This window comes from Trachurus trachurus, assembly GCF_905171665.1.
Source record: "Trachurus trachurus genome assembly, chromosome: 7".
Classification (NCBI taxonomy): domain Eukaryota; kingdom Metazoa; phylum Chordata; class Actinopteri; order Carangiformes; family Carangidae; genus Trachurus; species Trachurus trachurus.
The window spans coordinates 23,023,853-23,047,264 of NC_139901.1; the positions used below are offsets into that span (position 1 = coordinate 23,023,853).

The window sequence follows — 23,412 nt, forward strand, 5'->3', positions numbered from 1 at the left end:
TTGACAGGTAGAACGAGCTCTGCTATACGGGTGTGAGTGAAAGAGAGTCTTAATCAGAGACAGAACAAGGAAAAGAGACACACACACACACACACGCACACACACGGAGTCAGGGTTGACAAGATAGGTGGGAGGGCAAAATATACGGTGTAGGTTTGAATGTTTAAAGAAAGTGTGTGCGGGAGTGAATGTATTAGTTACTCCTCTTTCTTCCTCCAAGATCTTTGCCCAGGCTTGTCGAAAGGATTGTGACCTACTTTGCAGCATTTGCAAACCGACAATGCAAGGTGTGAACACACTGAAAGTTGTACCTGACAAAACAATACACGAGTGATACAGTGGTTGTAACCGTTTTACAGCTAAGGTCTCTTTAAACATATTTCATCCTGTAACACAATGGTGGGACTACCAACACTGGTGGGGAGCAAATGAGAATGATTTGGCAATCCACAGCAGGGCACGGAGTGCAGCAAATGCACAATCAGTCACACCCACATGCACAGATGCGCGAACAAACTGGGAGGGTATGGGCAGACCGACTACTGTGACCCTTGCTTGGAGAAAAATACTGTCATTGCATCACACTGTCATCTAAAAGTGTATTAATGTAGTATAACTATGCCACTTGGTGAAACTAAATGACTGTTTATGGAATTATGTGGCAGCCCGAGTCACTTTTAAAAGTGCTTTTGTCTTTTGTGATAAACATCACATGCACTGAATAAACAGTCAGGGCTGGAAAGAGCATTCACCTAATTCAGTGAATACTAAAAGGATTTAAAGTAAAATGTGAATAATGGCAAAGACAGCTGATTGTGAAGGAGGGGAGGAGAGCCTCTTGTCACCAATAAGCAGGGTAAAAGACATGTTTTTAATCTGAAAAGGTCAATGGAGCAACACAGAGGCCTGGCGAATAGACCACACTGTTATATAATGTTATGCAACTTCTTTTAGCGTCTGTGCAGTGTCAATAGAGAGCCTAAGCGGAAGCAGGAAGTGACGTTCTCCATGGGATGTCAATTCCGAAAAAATCTCCATGTAAGTGAACGGGACTCAAAAATTTTTTTCGTGATCCGATTGAATTGTGCCACGAGAAAAATATATGGCCTCTACCTATTTAAAACCATTATAAAATAAAATATAAAAAAACACAAAATAAATTATTCCGTTGCTGTGTTACGACAAACTGCTGATTTGTTTGGCATAAAACCAGATGTTTTAAATAAGTTAAGGTCATATATGACAGCATTCAATCGGATCACGAAATCAAATTTTGACTCCCATTCACTTGCATAGAGATTTTTTCCGAATTGAGGTCCCACGGTAAGCTTCTCTTCTGCTTCCGCTTCGGCTCTCTATGCAGAGTTTGTTATTGTGATAGCGGCGTGCTGTGGAAAAGACGTGTTTCATATGTGGTTAAGATGTGGATCCTGAGGTGAGAAGGACCGCTTTTCTGTCTGTAGTGGGAGAACATGCATACACACTACACCCACTCACAGAGCAAAAGGCTCAACATCACTTTGGCTCAAGAGCATGTCCAGTCTTGCATACTCCCCCCGAGAGCCTCCCTCACATCATACATGACCTGCATCATGTGAAGTTCACGTGATGAGAGAAAAAAGGGAAGGAGTAAGTGTGGTATTTCCCCCTGAACACATAGGACACCCTCTATTGAGCACACTCTTAGCAGTTGTACTCTGACTTATATCGGCTTGCAATCTATCTAGATATAAAATATTAGTATGCTGACATTTTAAAATCATCATCCACTGTGGCTCAGAAAAGGGCATAGGTTCCTACTTCCTCCATGCATCTTTAAAAAAGCACTGCCAAGTTTGTAAATACAACTGTACCGCCACGGGGTAATGTGTAAGCGTCAAATTAACACAGACAGTAACCAATAGCTGAGCAGAAGACAGGAAAGAGTGCCTAGGTACCGCCTGCAGCCTCTCCCAGTCCTCTCTACTGTTACATAATCATTTATCAGCGCATTAGGCTTGTCCCTGGATGTATTTTTCTGCTTACTCTGTGTGAAACAGAGTGCATGTGCATACATGATTGCCCTAGGACTATCAAAGAATGTCCTGAGCGTAAACATGTGTCTGAGTGTGAGTGTTTGAAAAATGATGTCAAACAAATTGGACCAAACGTTAACTGCACTGTACGTCCAACGCCAAACAACACACAACAAACAACAAAGTTCGTCGCCCTGCCTCACATGCAGTGAGGACATCATGCTGATACATCCCCTAGCCTGACCTGTGAAAAGAGGGTCAACCTGGATGCCATTCAGCTTAGAACGAGTTTAGCAAGTCACTGAAATGCCTGTTGAAAGCCGTCCACAACACAGTACTGTCACTATCCCATTCTTTCTCTCTCTTTTCCTTCTGTGATTGGGCAATCCTGGGCCTCTTCTCCAGCTCTGGCTCTCTCAGGGCATATTTCAAAACTATTCTGGATGGAACACCAAACATGTGGTCAGTTGACCAGTACACCCCCACACCATTCATGCCCAAACCACTGTACAGTTGTAGCCAGAGGGTGAATTCCACTTCTAGTCAAAACTCTGTGTTGAGGAACACTGGTTTAGAGTTCAGTATAAAAACTGAATGTGATGATTGTTTTAAACACCACAAATTCAGTGCCAAATTAACTCATCGATTCGGCATAACAGAAAATGGAGCTGTGCACACATAAATAGGTCTAGTAGTTGACTATGTGCTCCAGAATCCAGTGGGCTGGTTACACATCTGCCTTAAGCTCACGTTTTAATGCCAAGCCAAATTTTGAATCCCATCAAATGACTGTATTGCCCGGAGCTGTTATCTTATCTCTCTCACTTAGCATGTAACAAAACAGCAAAAAGCACAAATAAAACAAAGATAAAGCCACAACAGCGGTTGATGATTGTGCATATGAGCAGCTGCACTGTACCTGTTTCTGGGGACAGGGATGTGAGAAGAGGGGAGGGGTTGTCTTTCAGTTGTCGGTGGTACGTTCTGCACTTGTGCTGCCCTGAAGCTGTTGGCCAGCTCTGCGTGTTTCCCTGGGTTGCTGATGTCAAAATGCATGAAGCCGCCATGTGACTGCCCGTTTACGCCTGGGCAGTGAGTGGGACTGGCCCTCTTCAGGATCCCAGTGGAACCGGTGTCTTTTTGGTCCCCTCGGCCAGTCTAGAAAACAGGGCAAAAACACATTAAAGTCATCAATGACATCTGTATTGTCATTTCCCACTGTAGATGAACCATCTGAAACCAGCGGGAAAGAAGGCAGCCACAGGTGGAAAAAAAACTTTATTATCCAATAATACTACAATTATTTGATAGATAAATAAATAGAAAGCTACCACCTTCTGAAGAGACTGACCGATCAATGCAATAACCTACTTTGTAAACAAAAGTTATTCTGCCGATTATTTCAAATATCATCAATGAATCACTGAGTCTAAATTTAAAAAAAATTTGAATAATAAAATTTGTAGTTTCTTAGGGCACACATTGGTCTCTATAAAGTTTCTGGGGTTTACTTTTTCAGTCCAGAAGTTAAAGACTTTGAATTTACTGTTACTGCAAATCACCACATCTGACCAGCCAAATCTAGTAACAATTGGGATTTTTTTTTTTTTTGCTTTTAAGATTACTGAAATCATGTTTATTAAAGCTGCTGAGTAACTGTCAATCAAGCTATAGCTTGATGTTGGAGGTCTATGGCATATTTGATGTTGTTGTGGGAGGGGGCGGGTCAATTTGGACCTATTTTGACATGAATAAAACTGACCCTGCAAAGAGAGAGAGAGAGAGACAAATTCACACAAGGTAATGCAATAAAAAACAACAACAACATGCAATGCACGTTTTAAAGCACAATGCAAACAATCAGCTGCAGCATGAAGAGAGGGGGGGGGTCTTAGAAAATATCTACCACCTCTTTTTTAGTTGGGTCGTGTGTCAGGAGCCGGGCCTCGCTGTGCAGCCAGGAAGCCCTCGCTGTAGCTCCACCCTGAAGTTATGGGGGAGGGGGGTTCAGCTCGTAGTTACAAGTCCCTGCCCCCCTTTTTTTCTGTAAACTTTGCACATAGACTGAGCCGCCATTTAAAGCCGTTTGGATACGACGTAATTACTTGCGAGGAAGCATTTTGACAGCAGTCGGTGAAATTACAAACCCTGTCCAGACGTGGGTTACGAGTTGTTGCTGTGTTTTGTTTTGTTTTGTTTTTTAAAGGCGGTGTTCAGTTCACAACGCAACATTATACACAGTAGTTTCAGTCTCGTGTGACCGTTAAGTCAGATTCAACCGTCAATTCCCCAAAAAACAACAACATAAAAACGCCGCGTGAGCCGTTGTAACTGTCAAACTTTTAAAAAATACAGTGTAACGACGGCTTGACGTCACATAACTCAGTGATATCTATGTGGTTACTTGGCTGCACAGTTGACTTTACCGGCCTAATGGAGTCCTATGTGCGCACTTAACACGACTAAACGACACTTACTTTTTCCATGTGCAATATTCGACCACCTGGAGACAGTCCGTTCCCTTTTAGAGAGCTTCTTTCGCTGCTGGTCACCTCCGACGCTGAGCCTACGTCCACTACGAATTTGTAAAGGACTGGACCGTGTGTGTACGCCGGTATGGGACCGTTTCTTTCTACCGTGGGCACCCGGGTGTCGTGGAGCACGGAGCGGATCCGCTCCCCTCCTCCGACACCGACCCTCGTCCCAACCGACGACTTCTCCAAAATATATCTGGAATCCATTTTTCAGACGGGGTTGAGTGGAGACTAAAGAAAGAAAACCAGCTTTCTATAGATTTTAGTGCAAATTGCTGGAGTTAGATACATTTATCAGGATTGTCGCGAGTTGATAGGAATTGTCTGTGTCTTAACTTCTATTCTAGTCTACATGTAAAGTTTTCCACCGCCGCCACCACCACCACCACGACCCAGGGATATCCAAAAAGCCGCCCGGTTAGGATAAAAGATTGTTTTGCCTCTTTCCTCCAAACGAATGCCACGCCCCCTCAGCTTCACTCCCATTGGTTTACTGCATACATAAACATTACATTTTGGCACGCAGCCACGGCGAGGCGGCCTCTCATTGGCTGCCGCCGACCTGTCAATCGCGTTTTTTTCCAAACCACGTAATGTGGGTGGAAGAGACGGGGGGGCGTGCCCTACAGTTTACCGGCCGGTGTCTGTCGACGACGTGCCGGTCTGCAAGGCAAGCGAAGAGGAGGTGGGGGAGAGCAGAGGGAAAACAGCCTGCAGGCCCCAGCGACAAACTGCGCATTTACGTGTTTGCATATCAAATGAAGATTTAGCGGCTCCTGTTTTATGATCTTAACTTTATAAGCGAGTTATTATCGAGGAAGTGAACCTCAAAGACAGATCGTCTACTCCACCACAAGTTAGAAACCCCAACTGATTATTAAAAGTGTTGTTTTTGTTATGCTTTTACATAAATGAATAGGGTATGGAAACAAAAACCGGTGGGGGAAGAAGTACTGAGAGTTTTTGAAACCAGTGTATTTATGGATAGACGGCTTGACTTGAGAAGGTTAAAAGTGAAATTGGTTAAAATAATGTAACTCAGTAGGCTACTTTTCAATATCATTTGTTGGTAGATGCAGGATTGCCCCAACCTTGACCTTTCCAAAGCAATGTTTAATGAAAATTAGTCAGTATTAACAGATGAAACCAGTTATAGCTGTGTAATTAGCAAGCCTGTTCCCCAACACAAAGTACTAGTGACATTTTAAGTATAGAAGTAAAAGCAATCTTTATGCAAAATGGCCAGTTCCTGGCAGCTATATATAGAGGGAATACATAACACTGAATTTAAAAATTAACCCAGCCACTCACCTCTGCCCAGTTTCCAGTCTACTGGCCACCCCGCCCCTCACCTGCTCCAATTGACCTAATCATCCCCTCACTACAGTATGTAGCACAAGCACACATTCTTGTTTCCACACACCAGTTGTCAGACTGTCTTCATACTGCTTGCCAAGCTCTCAAGACCTTCATACCTGCCAGATTTCTTTCCTGTGTGCCTGCCTGCTCGACTAATATTCTGCTATTCTGCCCGACAACTGTTTGCACTGTTGCCTCCCTGGTTTGTTTGCCTGTTTTGGACAAACCTGTAAGACTATGCCCATTGACTTTTTTTTTTTTTGAAACATGATATGATCATAATTTGAATTGTATGAATGTGCATTCATTTATTTATATAGGAGAATTTATTTTGGTGTCATGTGTGAAGAAGAGCAACTACTAAGGACCTGATCATGTATTTACTTCGATACAATATCATGATTCCCTGTGCATAATATTGCAATCCAAAATGAAAGCACTGCAGTAAATACACTTTTATGACTGTCACATGGGTGCACTTGATTTACATCTAAGACAATTTTGAGATCCAGCATGTGAGTTGATTATATCATACAGTGGACAAATTGACAGAAACACATTGCTTTTGTATTGCATTACATTTTAGGGAAATTGCAGTGAATGCTTCTCAAAAGGAAGATTTCCACATTTATCTGTGTATTTTTAATGCATCCACTTCCTGTAGATACACTTTGACTAGTCCTGTCACAATATCGAGCAGACTAGACTGTCTCTGTATATTTAGTATGACTTTTTTTTTTCAGCAACTTTCTTCCCCTAGAATTAAAGATTCATAGAAACACAAAATTCCCAAACATTGTAAAACAGCTGTTTTATTTCAGTCGTTGGAGACATCTGAATGTCCCTTTATCTGACCTATTTCTAACCTGTCTGCAGAGCCTAGTCACTCTAGTTTATTGCTTAATTTTACACAAACCCATTTTACTGCACACTGCATTTATTGCAAGTTACAATTATTACTGTGACGCTGCCACAGAGCCCTAACAACTGGTGCTGTAATGCTGCCTGGTTTGTTACCCTGTGCAAAGCAATAAGACTGCAGGCAAACGACAAACACACTTTATAATGTGCCACTTTATTAGAAAAGTAAAAACTCACTTTAATATTTTATGAAGGTTAATATAAAACATTACAATCTTTTGCATATCTGCACTGTCACTATGTTTTATTATATTTACTATTTTTAAACTAAACCCTGTGCTTTAAGAACATACAACATTGGCTACAGCTGTCACAGCAGTATTGGCCCATAATTATATCTGAAGACAATTAACAAACAGCATCTGTATCTGCATGGAAAGCATGAAACATGTTGCATCCACAAAGTACAATGTGTCTGTAACCATCTTTTTTTTTTTTAAACAAATATACTGTATACTGTATGTTACATTGGAACAACATCAGAACAGCAACAGAGTATTATACACATTTACATCATCATACTGTATTTGTGCAATGAACATCTGTCTCAATCAGTGTTCAACAAAATATATCAGATCAGTGCTTTCTCTCAGGATAAAGAAAATGTGACACGTAAAGTGACAGCCAGAGAAAAAGGATTAAGTGTGATAGCGATTTCCAGCCAGTATTGTCCAAAGGTAGCCTCCACAGGGCTTGTAAAGCGTCTCAGCTGTTAGCCATTTCTCATAACAGACAGTAGTTGAGCCGTTGGTTCATCCTTGATATCAGCCTGGGGTTGGCCTGACCCAGAGCCTCTGCATCCCCCCCTCCCCAACCCCCATATCATTCCCTGAGTCCCTCAGAACTGGACATCAAAGGCCCCTCCCCAGCACAGCGAGGGAGCGAGGTGAAGCAGAGAAAAGAGAGGTCTGTGTCGGTTACTGGAGGATGAACACAGCTGGGGGAGGGAGTGTATTCAAGGGCTGACCAAGTGGAAGCAAAATGTGCTTCCTCCCCTAAACTGGAAACGCACATGGCTCAATGTTGCAGAGTGTGTGCTTGCCAGTGTGTGTGTGTGTGTGTGTGTGTGTGTGTGTGTGTGTGTGTGTGTGTGTGTGTGTGTGTGTGTGTGTGTGTGTGTGTGTGTGTGTGTGTGAACACGCACGCAAACCCAGTGTTGGCAGGAGGAGGGTCCTTTGGATCTGTGTGTCCATTTGCGGTGGTCCTCATCTAGTTGTTAGCTGTTCTTCGTCTCCCTTCCCCTCCTCTATCACTCTCTCTCCTCTCTCTCTCTCGCTCCCACAGAGGGGAGGATAAACAACGCTCAACCCTATTTCTTTCCCCTCCTCCTCCTCCTCTTCCTCCTCCTCCAAGTTGTTGCTTTGGAAAAACTGATTGCTGCTTTGCATCACATGGCAAAAAAGTACAACAGAAAAAGATCAACAAACAAGAGATCAATTAAGTACCACAATATTTGTTTTCATCTCCACACATCGAAGCATGCACTTTTTTGATCAAGCAGGAAAAATTGCACCAACAACATAAATGTACTGTTTTCATGGCAGTGGCATGAGCTATTTAACCAATGGTATTGTCAGTAGGTAAGAAAAAATAAACAGTGCTTTAAAATACAGAGTGCATTTATTTTTACATCCTCTCTTGACACAGTAGCATTAACAAATTAATGTTACTAACCTTTCTAAACCCGTTTTCTCTTTGCATGGTTGTCTCACAGTGAGCTCATTCTAATGCCTCATCTCTCAGCCTGTGAGCAGATTGTATTCCTCCTCATCCCTTATCTTTATGCCCATTTATTAAGGCTCTAATGTTTTGTTTTCTCCCTCTTCTTTCTGTTTTAATGTTCCCCAAAGCTACATGGGAAAGACATTGTTTATAATGGAAGAGAACAGAGGCTGGAGACGATGGTGGGGAGAGGGCGAGGGGCAACCTTCCAAAGGACACTTGCTGGTAATTTTTGTGCCCAGCTCTTTATTTTTCTTGGAGTCCAAGCCTCCTGTTGCTATTTCAACCAGCAGACCTACGTCTGCTGAGCTCTGGCTATGACTTGAGACCATAGAAACGCCTTTTACAGCATGCTAATGCACAATTAAGCCAACCAGTCCTGCAGCTGTCCAGTGCAAAATCACAATGGTCATAAAATCAGATGTTTACAGAGCCCAACAGACATGATACATTAACTGTCCAGGATGAAGCATCCTGTGTTATTTTGGGCTCTCTTTCACTTCCTTATTTTTTTTGAAAAATGTATTCTCTCCTTTCTCCCAGTAATACAGTAAAGGTCTCCCATTGTGAAATCTATCCGCCATATCACTCTGGGGAAACGCTTGCACAACCCACTCAATGCCCCTGACCTGACTTTACCCTGCATGACTCTGCCGAGTCAGTGTGTATCTGTGTAGGGCTGTGTTGGGTGGGGTGTGTCATCAATGCCTCTGGCTACAGATGTTTGTCAAATCTGAGCATGGATTATTACCTAATCTAATAATGTACGTGAAGCTTACATTAATGCCCAGAAGCCACTTTTACTAGTCATCGTGAGGGCTGTTACTGGTAAATACTAATACGGTGATGGCACATTGATGGGCATTTGTGAAACAATAGTCTTCGTTCACCTCCATGCTTAAACCAGCCTACAAATGATAGGCCTATGTTTGAACAAAGCACCGTATGGCTCTCTGCAAGGCAATAGGCCAGTCGGCACAGAGAACCTGTTTCAAATGTTTGCTTAGTGAGAGCTAAGCACCGCAAATCTCTGACATCCTTCTGCGTATATTACATAAGTCCCTCCAAGATGAGGCATGTGTGAGTATATGTGTGCGTATATGGGTGACAATAGCTAAGGGTGTGCCTCCAAATATAGCCAGCTTCCTTGCTACTACTGTCCCACTTCAGGTGTGAGTTGGTTGTGTCTGAGTTTGCACAACGCATGCACATTTCTTTTGTTACATAATATTAAAGTGTGTTTTTCCTCAGATTGTGAGTTACACCACATACTCTTTAAAGAGTACAGTGTTCATATAAAAATAAAGATATTATGGAAAATGATGCACAAACAGGTGAGTAATGGTCAGTGACACAGTAACTTGAAGATGTATATTCCAGTTTTCTTTTCTTTGTTTTTTTTTTCCTTTGTTGAAATGTATTTGGTCCATATTTGGGCTGGACTAGGCTTAGGCTGGTTCTGAAGTACAGACCGATCAAGGGAAATTTGAACCTGGATTAAGACCCTGTTTGTACCTGATGTCAACACAAAATGGATCCTCACGTTGTTTGTCTATAGAGGGCCTTGTATCTTTGTACAGCAACCTGCTGACCGGTGAACAGAAAGATCCCTTTCATGACTCTGTACCAGAGGGTTCTGGGCCTTTTCTGTGCGTCAGCCAGCTACAGGCCCGTGACGTACATCTCCATCCCGTCATTGAAGGTGAAGATGGTGGTGGTGCTGGAGCTGTTGGCCCCTTGTTTCACATCACTGATGGTCTCGTAGAAGTTTTCCCCACCAGGCATTCCTCTGGCAGGCGGGGCGGTAGGTCCTGAGCCCTGAGGTGCCGCTGGTGCTGCCTGTTGCTGCTGCTGCTGCTGCTGTTGTTGCTGCTGCTGCTGCTGCGGCGGCGGCTGCGGCGGCTGCGGCGGCTGTGGCGGCAGTGGCGGCGGCGGCACCGGCTGCTTCTTTCTCTTCAGAGTGGCACTACCCCCAGCTGTGTTGCTATTGGTTCCCCCTTGCTCACGTTTCCGGTGGGTGTCAATAGTGGCATACGCCGGGTCGGACTCGGCCATTACGCATGAGGGCCAGGACCGGTCTCCTACCGGCTCGTAGCAGGGCTCCTCCTGGGAACGCGCCTGGCCCTGGACTCCTCTGCCTCGGCCCCTGGAACCTGCGTTTCCTCTCTCCCCGCCGCCGAAGGAGCGCGGAAGGGTCTTTGCTCCGTTGTTTTCCATAGGAGGTTTCTTCTTCTGAGTTTTACACACGATGGAGTAAGTGTCTGCAATCTGAGAACAGACACAGGAGCAGAGAGGGATATGGCATCAGTTAACCGCACTGAACTACAGTTCAACTCGATCCTACCGTCTATGGGTGACAGCTCCTGAACTAGACGGTTACTGTTACTCTGCTTCATTCACAGGCCTTGTTTCTATAAGCAGCAGCTGATTCAACCTACGCATTTTATACTGCACTGATGAATGAATGGATGAATGAATGAACAGACACTGTGTCATTCTTCTCCTCCTTTGAGGCCCAATTCCTGAGTTAGCTGTGAATATTTATCATATTTATATATTTATGTATCTGTCTGTATGTCTGCCAGACACAAAGGGATAACATGTGAACATGAGAGCAAACATATGATGCTGCTAATTTGATGTGTGAGCATGGCTTGTGTGGGTGTGTGCACAGTAGATTGCACATGTGTTGACAGAGCTTGCTCTGTGCTGTAACCTGACCTATTTTGACAGGGCAGGATAAGGCCGAGTAAACTGTGTTATCACTCTGTTGAGGTCTGGGCAGAGGGACGGAGTTAGTTCTGCAGTGGATGGACCTGTTAAAATTTCACCACAACTGCTTTGGCAACAGAAGCAGCGTGGTATGGTGTGAAAGATCTGGAGCACGGCCAACTCGCTGAAGAAAAAAAAAGAAAAAAACAACAAAACCTGCTCAGTGCTCATCAATGGACTTTGCTCACATTTCAGTTGCTTTGAATGGAGCTTATGCACACGTCACGTTTATGCGCCTCTTTACTGCAGGTGTATGTGTGTTGTCTGTGCAAGTGTGTGCGCGATTACGGCGAAGCATGTGTGATTTGAGAAACTAGGACTCACAGCTGTAAGGCATGTGTGAGGTTTTGCGGGGAATTCAGATAAACCAGTGCCGTGACCTCTGGCATTTCTGTGTCAAAATTCCATGAGGGGAGAATAAGAGCAGTGGATTGTGGGAAATGGTCATGTTTACCTTCCGTGTTCACACCCAGACCAGCAGCTCTGCTCTAGTGGCCCTGAGAAACACTGGCTATGCAAACTATCTTCTCCCTCACTCCCTCCCACACGCGCGTGCACGCACACACACACACACACACTGATTAAGCTTGTTTTTGTTCTGCTCCCAAAAACTGAAACCTGAGAACACACTGGCAATCAGCATGACTTGTGTTTGTGTGCTCACCTTGCCACTGCTTTCATGACTTTCATGTCTATATAATATACATCTTTCAGAAGAGAAAAACAACTTTAGCTAAGCTGGGAAAATATGGTTAAAGTGCAAACCAATGTAACTTTCATCGTGAAGATCGCTCCCTCTTTCTGTCTCCGACAAATCTCAAGCGACGCAGATACCCTGCCCCCACAAATCTCTAGTGTGACCTTTTTGGATAAACAAAGACCCTGGCGTATGCTACAAGTGTGTGCACACAATGTGCATTGTGTGTGTGTGCGTGCGTGTGTTTGTGCAAGTGTTTGTGTGTGCATTTGTGCACAGAGAATTTGCAGCTCTGCAGCAGCGGAAGGAAGTCACAAGATGATGGGGATTTCAAAACTGGGCTGCAGCTGTTGAGGAAGCCTGTGCACTGTATGTTTTCTTTTCTCCTCCCCTCAGCCTGTGCTTCTCTCTCTCTCTCTCTCTTCTGCCTCCACTGATACTGCCGTCGCTCTCTGGTCAGACTGTGGCGCTGAGAAGTCATATTTAATTTTCTGCAAACACTGATTATCCATGGAAACACAACAGCATGCAATGGCCGATGCATCTGTGTGTGATCAACTTCATGAATAGCAAATATGGCACAAGTTTCCAAACGGCCTGCTGGCAGTTGATATTCATCTGGTAAGACACGCTTTGCGCAATGTGATTGGCTGGAGAAGGCAGCGCCTCCTAATAGCCACAAAGGGAGTGGAGCAGAAGGAGAGAGCGCCAGCGGAGAGGAGGAGATTTAGGTGGGAGTGGAAACTCAACACCTTTTGACGGCTGCAACTGACAACCTCCAGAGGATACAAAGTATATGGGCAAGTTAGGGCAACAACAAACTATCCAATGGAAAAACACAGCAACTAAGGGAGAGAAAAAGGTCGAAAAAAAGAAAAAAAAATGGGGAAGAAAGTTAGAAAGAAAGAAAAATAAATTGAGAGAGAGAGAGAGTGGAGAATGCAGTCAAGGCCAGCTGCACTGTGTACTAGTGTGATTTGCAGAGGAGGAGTTTAACTCTTGAGCCAAAGAGCAGACACTTAACCCTTTAATCTCCGCACACAGCAGCTTGCAAACTTTTTTAGCTGAACAATGACTCAAACAAGAAACTTACCAGAAGCTTTTTTTTTTCTTGCCTTTTACATACCACCCCCCTCTTAGATGAAAAAAAAACAGCTATTCATTTTCTGATTATCTAGAAGATCATTTATGTGACCTAATAATCACAAACTGCTTGAAGTTATATTTTTCTGTCCAAGTACAGAATTAGCCTTCAGCTTGAAGTTACTGACACGAGCTGATGAGGATGATAATGGAGGCTCAGTCAAACACAGACTAATAAAAAACAGTGGCCTATTCAGGGACACCTCTCCTCATGTCGTCCCCCCAGCACCCCGAGCATGACAGAAGCTCCCGAACGGCTTGGAACTGTCTCAGTACGTTGAGAGGGACTGAGAGACAGAGCTAATGTGTGTGGAAGCACATGTGCTGGAGTATGCGACATGACTGGCGAGTGCAGACCCCCGCCTCCCTTTTCCGATCACCACCAGACATTACTCTCTCTCTGCCATATATATACATTTAGGTCAGCTGGGGCTGATCACATTGTGTCTGTTTGGCCTGATGAGACAGAACAGCTAACCTTTGACAAACACCTCTTTGAATGCAAAGCAGTGATTAAATATTCTGATATACTGATGTCCGATCCGTCTGGTGAGTCATGCGTTAGAGAGACAGACAGATGAGCGGGGGGCTGGGAGATGGGGGTCAAGGTTCAGGCAGGGGGGGGTTGGGAGGTTTTGCATGCATGTAACGTAACCTCTAGCTGTAAGCAGAAACCTCGTATGACAGGCGGGTCACAGGGCAGCGCTGTTATGACGGCATGCCAAATCAAACGGGCACCCCACTCGGTAAACACGGCAGTCACAAATCACAGATGTGTCCGTCTGTCCATCAGCCTGTGGCCCGTCCGCTCTCCTGTGGAGCGACCCCCCCCCCCCCCCCCCCCTCAACTACTACCATCACACACATATACGCAGACTATACTACCTCCTTTGCAGTCGGGGGAGATGGGTGCCCCTGTCCGTTCTCTCCGCGGTTTGGAGGTGGGTGCAAGGTGATGATGTCATCGTCTTCTGGAGGCTTCCAGATGTACTGCTCGCCATTGCCCATGAACACCGGCTCCTGGTAAACAAAACTCAAATGAGGGGGCTTGGACAAGCAGCTGCAATCAAAATCTGGAAGTCTATGTGCAATAGTGTAGAAATGTTTAAAACATGTAATTACACATAATCACGCCGTGCTGTGCTCCGCTGTGTGTCTTTTTTGTTTTGAAGTTGTTGTTGTTTTCAGCGCATGTTTATCCGAAAACCTGCCAGTTGTGGAAGTTTTCATTTGCCATGTTTGCTCAATAGGTAAACAGTGGCCATGGTGCACAGCATGGGCCGAGGAAAGAGTGGTGCATGCTTGTGTGTGTGTGTGTGTGTCCATGTGTGGGAGAGAGAGCATTTGTTTTGAAGGTCAGAGGTCATGACTGCATGAACGATGACACACTTGCACGATGGGAATAAAGTGGACTGTTTTTTATCAAGTTTGGCCAGCGCTGCTGTTACAAAAACTGCTGAACAAACATGGTTACGGTTGTAAAAGTGTCGCTTATAAAGCCTGTTGATGACAGATGTCTTTATTTCTGTGTCCTCCTTTTATTAAATTATCTGTCTTCTTATTTCTTTTCTTTTTTTTGCTCTCCAAGAGTAGCATTGATGCCAAAATCCAAACAAACAAGTCAGAGAGTGACACTGTCACTGTGTTGGCGTTGAGAGAACGATCTCCTCCTCAGCTGGCAGCTGCTTTGAAAACCGGTTTCTAACTGGAATCAGATGTCACTGACATTTATCCTGTGTCGCCACAGCTGTACGTTTCTGTTACCATTAAGTGAAGTGTTAATGAACTCTGTATCTTTTTTTAAAAACACCCACGGCCTGCGCTGTGTGTAAGCACCAGGGAATGGCTGCTCAGTTGTTGGATTTTCATTACACAGAGTTTATTAGTTGATCCTCCTTCATTTGCGACCAACCTTTCCTCGAGGTTTTTTTTTACACACATCCACTCAGTTGAAGATATCCTGCTGACACACAGGAAGACCTACCGACAAACAGACAATGCTGCAAAAACATAACCCTCGTTTAACTCTACAGGTCGAGGTCATTTTAGCAAAAGTTTGGAGAAGATAACAGATATCTATGTTTTATGTTTATGTTTCCAGTTACCTGAATTTTCTATCTGCTTAACGGCAGTTGAAAATGGCAAACAAAATAAAACCTGGCCGGCCTAAATTAGAAAATGGACGACGTTATAAAACGATAACTAAACAAGTAACTGCGCCTGTTAAATTTTTATCGCCACTGGTGATCGAAACCAATTAGGCACCAATTAGAAAGCATGTAGTGGTGTGTGTGCACATGCGACCGAGGATGATTAAACTTTTATATGCTCCTCCTGTGCAGTGTGAGTGAGTAATAGAAGCCGGGGCAGAGTAAATGGCTTCAGCATGTTAACATTATTTATCCCCACACTGGCTGCTGGCTACCTGTTAGCCATTTCTAGATAGACTTGCTGATAGATTCAACACACACACACACACACACACACACACACACACACACACAGACACATACATACACAAGCAGCTTGGCAGTCAGCCAAGCTCTTACATAATCCATCCTTCCACGCTCTACTCCGGCCACTCTAATAGCGTGCTGCGCAGCACAGTGCAAAGGGGCAGAAGAAACACACATGCACGAACATGCACATACACACACACACACACACTATGAAGGATTTAGCATACACAACAGTAAAATTGCAGGTCAACAACGGGGCTGACATCCACGGCTAAGGCAAAATTGTTTAAACAACCATATCAATCTCCTTCAATTACTAACAGAAGAGACAGAGTCACGTCTTCTGCTCTGCCGAACACACACACGCGCATGAAAAACAGATGTGTGTGTGCCAGCAAACCCCACAGGAGAGGCCGATCACCATCCGATCATTGTGCCTCCGTTTCCCTCTCAGAACTGGCCTAATCTGTGGCCTTGACTGTTTATAAACACAGCCCAGCTGGCAACATACAACAGTATTCAAATAAAAGACTAAATCAGAAAACTCGAGTTCCTAAAAGTTGGTTGGTATGTGAGTTTGTGAATTTTACCAGTGGTGATTTTGTTCAAAACATTAAAAATATTTCCACACATGAATAGATTTACAATAAATGACAGTATCAGAGTATAAACGTGTGGTAGAATCTGAGAAGAAGACATCAAGTGACTGAAAAATAAATAATATGGATCCTCCAAAAAAAAAAGAGCCGTTTGTTTGTAGACAGTGCCCTCTGGTGGAAACCAGGCAGACCTGCAGTTCCAACAGCTGGACGGTTTGGTAATATTGTACAATGCCTAAGGTGGATGGAGAGCATATTGAAGCAATGATTGCTGTACCTTTGGGAAGGAGTGCAGGTGAAACGGCTCAAGCGGCTTGCGTGGAAACTCCTGACTGCGGTGCAGCGGTGGGGGGGCAGTGGAGGGTGAGTCACTCACGCTCGACTGGCTGTCTGACTGGCTGTCGGCCCCGTTATTTTCCTTCCTGTTTGTCTTGTCAACCTTTAAGTATTGAGTCACCGGTGAGAACATTACACACAAAGTTGTTGTTGTTTCAGCCAAAGAACACATCAAAAGTGCACATTATCAAGCTTTGTTTTTCAATTTCTCCTGCGTTTCATGTCAAATATGATGCATTTTATATCATGGAGTGGCTTCAGTTTGGTTCATTTTAATATTTGACACAATTATCCAGTGCCAGTCATGCTGATGGATGCCTTTTTTATATCTCTGTGTGTAGAGAGCAAAAGCATCTGAAGTAGCCTAATTATATCAGACTGTAGTTTAGTGCGATGCTTTCATTCTCACTGCAAAAACTGTTGCAGTACCTGCTTGTTTAAACCACAGTTGATTGTATCACTCACTGCTCTCCTTGAGACTGATTTCCATCACAGAAACGCAAATAGTAGCCATGGATACAGCATGGTCACATCTCCTGTTACCACTGCACACACACAGTCAGTAGTTCTCAGCTGATGTTATAGTTATTTTGTTGACAAAGTTGTGCGATATACTGTACCAGTAGAGTATCTGTGTGTATGTATCCGCATTAACACGTTTGACTTCTTATTGCAGATGCTACAATACCGATGCAGCCTTCAAACTTTATGAGTTTATCCAAGTTGGGCTTAATTAGAGAAGTCATGACATTTCCATCAAACTCAAACTCATTCATTTAACTGAATCAAAAGAGGAAGCATCACCTCTTTCATTTCAAATTAGCACCTGCACAGCTGATAAAAAAGAAATGTAGGTTGAATTTAATTACCTTTCTGAACTTCCGTATGGAGGCGTACTCTGCTGCGGTTGGATCTTGAATGGCCAGGGAGTTAACAGAGGACATGGGAGACCTATTGACCCCACTGGCTCCGTTTCCTCGTCCTGTCATTGGACTGTTAATGGTGCCGTTCCCTCTGCCGTTCCCTCTGCCGCCCTGCGAGGAGAAAACGCACAAAAGGAACACACAGGATTTAGGTTTACTACAGATGTCAATTACTGTTAAATGGATAGTTAAACATTTTGGCAAATTGGCCCATTGCCATAATCCCTATAGTCATAGCAGTAGGTTTGTTACCTTTATTTGTCGGTGCAAGCTATTTTTAGAACGACGGAGCAGAGCCGCGAGCTGCTCAGAGCTACGCTACGGAGGCTAATGGGATTTCTTGGTTTCCCTCATTAAACTCATCAAATACGCAATCCAACAACTCCAAAACGCTCTGGTGGACAAGTTGTGACATGCACATTCACCACGCTATGAGATAATAACGGAACGTTACCAGACGGAGTTGTTTTCTAGACAAATGCAGAGACTGCTTGCTGAAAAACTGCCCCTGACAGGAACACGCATCAGCTGTTTTGCATGAATTTACCTCGAAAACAACTCCATCTCATAACGTTCTGTTATTATCTCATAGCGTGGTGAATGTGCAGGTCACAACTTGTCCACAAGAGCATTTTGGAGTTGTTGGATTGTGTATTTGATGAGTCTGGTGAGGGAAACCAAGAAATCCCATTAGCCTCTGTGGAGTAGCTCTGAGCAGCTTGCGGCTCTGCTCCGCCGTTCTAAAAATCGCTTGCACCGACAATTAAAGATAACGAACCTACTTCTAAAACCATAGGGATTATGGCAATGGGCCAATTTGCCAAAATGTTGAACTATCCCTTTAACACTGATAAATGTCATTCATGAACATAGAAACAAAGAGGTACTGATGCAAAGTACACTACTCAAGGCCCGGCTGCAGCTCCAGCACAGATTATAGTGCATGCTGTCTACAAGCCAACAAACAATTACCTGTTATAGCTCTTCCATTAACTTCATGCAGGCAGCACCAGTATTACAAGTGCATCAGAAATGAGTCCTTTGTGACCTCATGTCTACATGTACAGGTCTAACGTGCTGCTGCTAAAACTGTTCTATTCAGCAGTGAAGCATAAATGAAATGTTAGATCTGTGTATATACGTACGTTCCCGTTCCCGTTCCCATTGCGGGCTCCGTTGGCGTGAGCTGGGGGGCTTTGGGCAGCTCTGATTATAGATGGAGTGTTGGTGGAAGTGGGCGGTGGGGCGGAGGGGACCTTGGGGCCCAGGTCACCTTCCCGGACTCCTACGCTTTCGTACAGGCCGTCGTCCAGGCAGTAGGTCGGGGTGGGGTTGTTGCGCAGGCCCACCTCGGTGTACGTGTGGTCTCTGGCCTCTCCTCCTCCTCCTCCTCCTCCTCCTCCTCCGCCTCCTCCTCCCCCTCCTCCCCCGTCTCCTCCTGTTTCTCCTGTCTCTCCCTGGCCCGATCCCTGGGGACTGGTGGGGATCTGGGGAAGCTGGCGCCCATGGGAGGGCCTCAGGTCCGTTTGGGAACACCGACTGTGGAGGAGCAGGAGGTCCATGCTGGCTGGACGGCTCTTACTAACAGCTGCACACAAAGGGGGGAGGGGGGCGAGGGGCGGGGGGACTGAAATGTAATTACAGCATAGTGCTGCATGCCATATATATATTGTCACAAACTATCAGTCATCACTTACAGTTTCCATTGCAGGGAAAGCGATTGATCTCATGCAGTCTGGTGTCAGATTTGCTCATGGAGTTCAGTTTGGGATGTCGAAGTGTACCCTGCTGTCACACACACACACACACACACACACACACACACACACACACACACACACACACACACACACACACACACACACACACACACACACACACACACAGGGACATGTTAATACAGGAATAAAACACACGTACACATCTGTATACACAACTAGAGACTGAGGGAGGAAGATTACGGAGGAAAGAAAAGAAAGAGATGGAGAAGGAGGGAGGGGAGTAAAACGAAAGGAAAGCATGTCTCACCATATTTACAGATGTCCCTTTCTCTCCAGCTGGGGGGTGCTTGCTCTTGCTTTTTCTGACACAACATCAAAGTGAGGAAGGTCAACAGGAGCCGGTGGACAGAGAGAGAACATACACACACTCAGAGCACATAGATACTATCAGCATCCAACTCTGGTTAGGGCACAAAAGTCCTTGGTTGATAACAAGAGCCCAGTCAAACATTGAGTGGAGCGTGACTCGGGTCTTTGCCAAAGCGGAGGATGTCCTTCACTGACAAACTTTTCTTTTTTTTCCGTTCTTTCTTTTTCCCTCCAAGTTACTTTCACGATAAGAGCAAACTCACAGTTATCATTTTCTTTCATGCTAATCCCTTTTGCTGTTTTACCTCAGAATCCTCTGGTATTTTTTATTGTGCAACAAATGTATCTACAGTGCTGTTACGCATGACTGCCGATCCCGAGAGGTGACTGCAACTGTAGCCATAGGAGACTGTTGATATGGCGAGAGAGATCGAGTGACAAGGTGAGGTAAGAAGAAGACTAAAGCTCCTGGGTGCAGGTGTGAATGTGAGATCGGCTCTACCCTCGTCTCTTCCCTCTCACTTTGGAGGGTGAGGATGTGCACTGCGTAACGTGTGAGATTCAGCTGCTGCGCTGCAAACAATGTAGCAATAAATAGCCTCCTCCGGTTCGCTAGCAGGTGCGAGAATCATAGAAAACAGTGCACCATGTAATCGCACAAGTTTGTCTGAGCAGGAAAAAGAGCGGGCGGTCACTTTTGTCAACTCCGTGTTTCTGCAGATAGCTATTGTCTCCTCTAGTGAGCCGGAACTCCATCCCATTCGGACTAACATATGGCCACCAGGCCCCAAGGGGACCGTGAGGAGGTCAGGAGATGTTCATAATAGTCTGGCACAGGATAGGGTTTTAGCTGAAAAATGACATAGAGACGTTAAGATATATAAAGAAAGGGCAACTGTTATGTTGTAATTTTCAGGATAAAATCCAGTGGAAGTCTCCGCCTCAAAAAGAGCATGAATCAATAGCAGGAAATCAATAGTAACAGGTCTCAGGTTTTCAGGATCTATACTATTTGTACATGACAAAGTGAATTCAAACCAGTGAACTACTGAACAGTCGCCTCCTTGACATTACAGCCAGCGCAGGAGCAAATATTTCATTCTTTAGATCTTAACAATGGTGTGGTTTTATTTCCATGACATGAGCTGGTTTGACATTTCTCTACATCCTTATCTGTGTATCCCATGGCAACAAAGCCACAGTGCAGCCTCTGATTGGTCCCCGAGGGTGGTGGGAAAAAAAAAAGAGAAGAAAAAGGAGAAGAAAAAAAAAAGAGGCAGCTTCTTCCATTGCTTCTGCCTGGCTCAGAGTCTGATCCTCTTTAAACCGCGGGGTGCTCCACTGCTTTTGCCTGCTGAGTAGTCTGCTTAAGGAGGGTGATGTGAGGCTGCTCTGACTCTGGCCTGTCTCCTCAGCGTCCTGTAAACATCATTTCATCTGATCTGACACTCGCAGCCATTAACATTCATTACTGCCACTCTGCTCTGAGTAGGGGATAAAAGAGATGGAGAGGGCGGACGGAGGGAAGAGAAAGAAGGGAGGAGAAGAGTTCAGAAGAAGTAGAGACACATAAAAGAAGGGGTGGATGATGAGAGTGATCTGGGAGGGCACTGGAAGCTGGCGAGAGAGATGATACAACTCTGACTCTTCTCTTTTTCTTTCTCTGTTTCTTTTTTTTTTTTTTTTTTGAAATATCACTCCCTTCCCTTCTTTCTTCTGTCACGTTTCGACCGTCCTCTTACCTTTGACAGCCGACGCACACGAGGACAATAAGGATGGTGACCACAAAGGCAGATGCTGCTGCAATGGCTCCCAGGAGCAGCAGGTTCTCGTAGGGAGCCTCTTCGGTTCCTCCTCTCTGATCCATGACACCCACTCGCTCGCTCGCTCACTCACTCACTTACTCACTTCCACTCGAGCTAAAACTCTGCCACACAGACCGTCTGCTGAGGAAAACCTGCAGAGACAAGGGGAGAGGAAGAAAGAGAAGGAGAAGGTACAACATATGAGTGACACGTGAGATAAGAGCAAACTGAAACAATGCTGCAGAGAACGAGTGAGAAACTGTGTGTGTGTGTGTGTGCATGTGTGTGTGTGTTTGGTTTGCCTCCGGCTTTTTGTCACTGTCTCCTTCTGACATATCAGTTTCTATTTTTGACTCAGTAGCAGAATAATGCACAGAAAATAGAACACCTTACAAGGCAGCCAGTATGAACATGCCAGAAGAGGTTTCATCACATTCTTTCTTTTCGGTTTAAAAAAAAGATCAAATGATACCGTAACATGTGTTTGACTAGCCAGAGAGATTCTTCTGTTAGTTCAACAGGAAAAAAAAAAAAAAAAAAAAAATCAACTGAGCTCCCCAGAGTAGACTCTCACTGACAGAAGGACCAGATCCACTGCTGTTACACTTCATTTCCTGGCAGAACACTCTTCTTCTTTCTTTCCCCTCTAATCAACTGCAGGTTCAAACTCTCACAACAAGGATTTCAATTGTTTAAACCTCGGTTCATACTGCGGTAATTGTTGTACGACAAACAAGGCGGCGCTTTCACCTGTCTTTATACCTCAAGTCTTTCTGACACACCAGGGCAAACAAAATCCTCCAAAACAACCCACTCCTCCATACACACACACAGAAACACACACACACACACACGCTTAATTCACGTCAGACAAAATTATCTCTGAGGAGATTTGCACACTGTTCCTGCACTGCTGGATGAGTTTAGACAGATTTGTATACTGCTTCAAAAGCACCTTCTAAAAAGGCTTTCAAAGTGTCGCGAGGGTAAAAAACTTCATAGTGTTCTACGTAAACTGTGTAGGTGGTTGAAGATGAGTTAGTGCCAGAGGTAGAAGGTAAGTTGGAGTTATCTGTATCTGTAAATATATATACTTTTTTTTTTTTTTAACTGCAGCAGCTGCAGTAAATATTCTGTATATTTTACAGAATGAGGCTTCGTGTGGGGAAACTTACACAGTGTGCTCCAAAATATGATGTGCTGCTGAAGTTTAAAGGAAGAGTTTGGGCCTTTGTGGTTTCTTTCTGAAAGTGGTTCGAGAGGCTGAAAATCCAACCTCACGTCTGGGCATTAAGGAAAAGGAGAGAATCAGCCGGACTGACTCTGTCCAAAAAAATACCCCGTCTACTCATTTCACTCTCAGAGATAAAGTTACATTGACTTATAGCTTCAAAATAGCCAGCAGCATATGTTGTTGTTACAGTTTACAAATAAAACTCTCAAAAATGCAGAGATTTTCCTAGTTGTGTGTTTTACTTCAAATCCCTCTATATAGATAAAATAAATATTTAATTTCTTTTCATTTTCACAAAATATCTGTACACTGTATTAGTATATTTCAAGTAAATCAGCACAATTCATCAAACATATTATCCAAACACCAGTATGGAACAAGCAAAATATCCAAATCACAGAAGCCATGATGTGCCACAGCAGATCACAGTGTAAATGTCCAGATTCCCTGTTTTACAAATCATATTCTCCAAATGTAAAGGAACCTGCGTTGTAACATCCCAGCAACAATCTCACTAGTCATAATCTTTATAAAATGAAATACCAAAATGATAATTCCTGCTAATTTGTGACTCATCACAATCACAGTAACTGAGACAATAACTTCTGATTTTATGGCGTTCTTGTCCTGGTCCACGTCGCTGTAGCGTCACAAGCAGGAACATAACTACAACCAGACTAACAGCTTCAGAGGACTAAACAATATACTAAACTTCAACACAAATCCTTTGTAGATGTAGGTATCAATTCTAAACACACAGAGAACCACGGATTTCAAAGCTTGTAGTGACACATCAAGTTAAC

The 23,412-nt window shown here is 44.2% G+C and overlaps 2 protein-coding genes across 3 annotated transcripts in view; both read right to left on the reverse strand.

Annotated features, from left to right (window-relative positions):
• slc2a4rg (SLC2A4 regulator) overlaps positions 1 to 4,930 on the reverse strand; it is a 38,213-nt gene extending 33,283 nt beyond the window's left edge. For both annotated transcript variants that reach the window (XM_083976288.1, XM_083976287.1), the window contains exons 1-2: positions 4,493 to 4,930; positions 2,935 to 3,173 (exon numbers count right to left, since the gene is read on the reverse strand). In XM_083976288.1, the coding sequence (XP_083832414.1) occupies positions 2,935 to 3,173; positions 4,493 to 4,756 (503 nt within the window). In that variant the 5' untranslated portion in view covers positions 4,757 to 4,930. The remainder of the gene's footprint in view (positions 1 to 2,934; positions 3,174 to 4,492) is intronic.
• Positions 4,931 to 6,913: 1,983 nt separating this feature from the next.
• The window catches only part of LOC310989273 (uncharacterized protein), a 42,222-nt gene continuing 25,723 nt past the window's right edge, over positions 6,914 to 23,412 (reverse strand). The window contains exons 2-9 of the mRNA XM_083976278.1: positions 21,313 to 21,527; positions 19,509 to 19,563; positions 19,178 to 19,268; positions 18,626 to 19,068; positions 17,427 to 17,591; positions 16,499 to 16,660; positions 14,049 to 14,183; positions 6,914 to 10,819 (exon numbers count right to left, since the gene is read on the reverse strand). Of these exons, the coding sequence (XP_083832404.1) occupies positions 10,214 to 10,819; positions 14,049 to 14,183; positions 16,499 to 16,660; positions 17,427 to 17,591; positions 18,626 to 19,068; positions 19,178 to 19,268; positions 19,509 to 19,563; positions 21,313 to 21,437 (1,782 nt within the window). The 5' untranslated portion in view covers positions 21,438 to 21,527 and the 3' untranslated portion in view covers positions 6,914 to 10,213. The remainder of the gene's footprint in view (positions 10,820 to 14,048; positions 14,184 to 16,498; positions 16,661 to 17,426; positions 17,592 to 18,625; positions 19,069 to 19,177; positions 19,269 to 19,508; positions 19,564 to 21,312; positions 21,528 to 23,412) is intronic.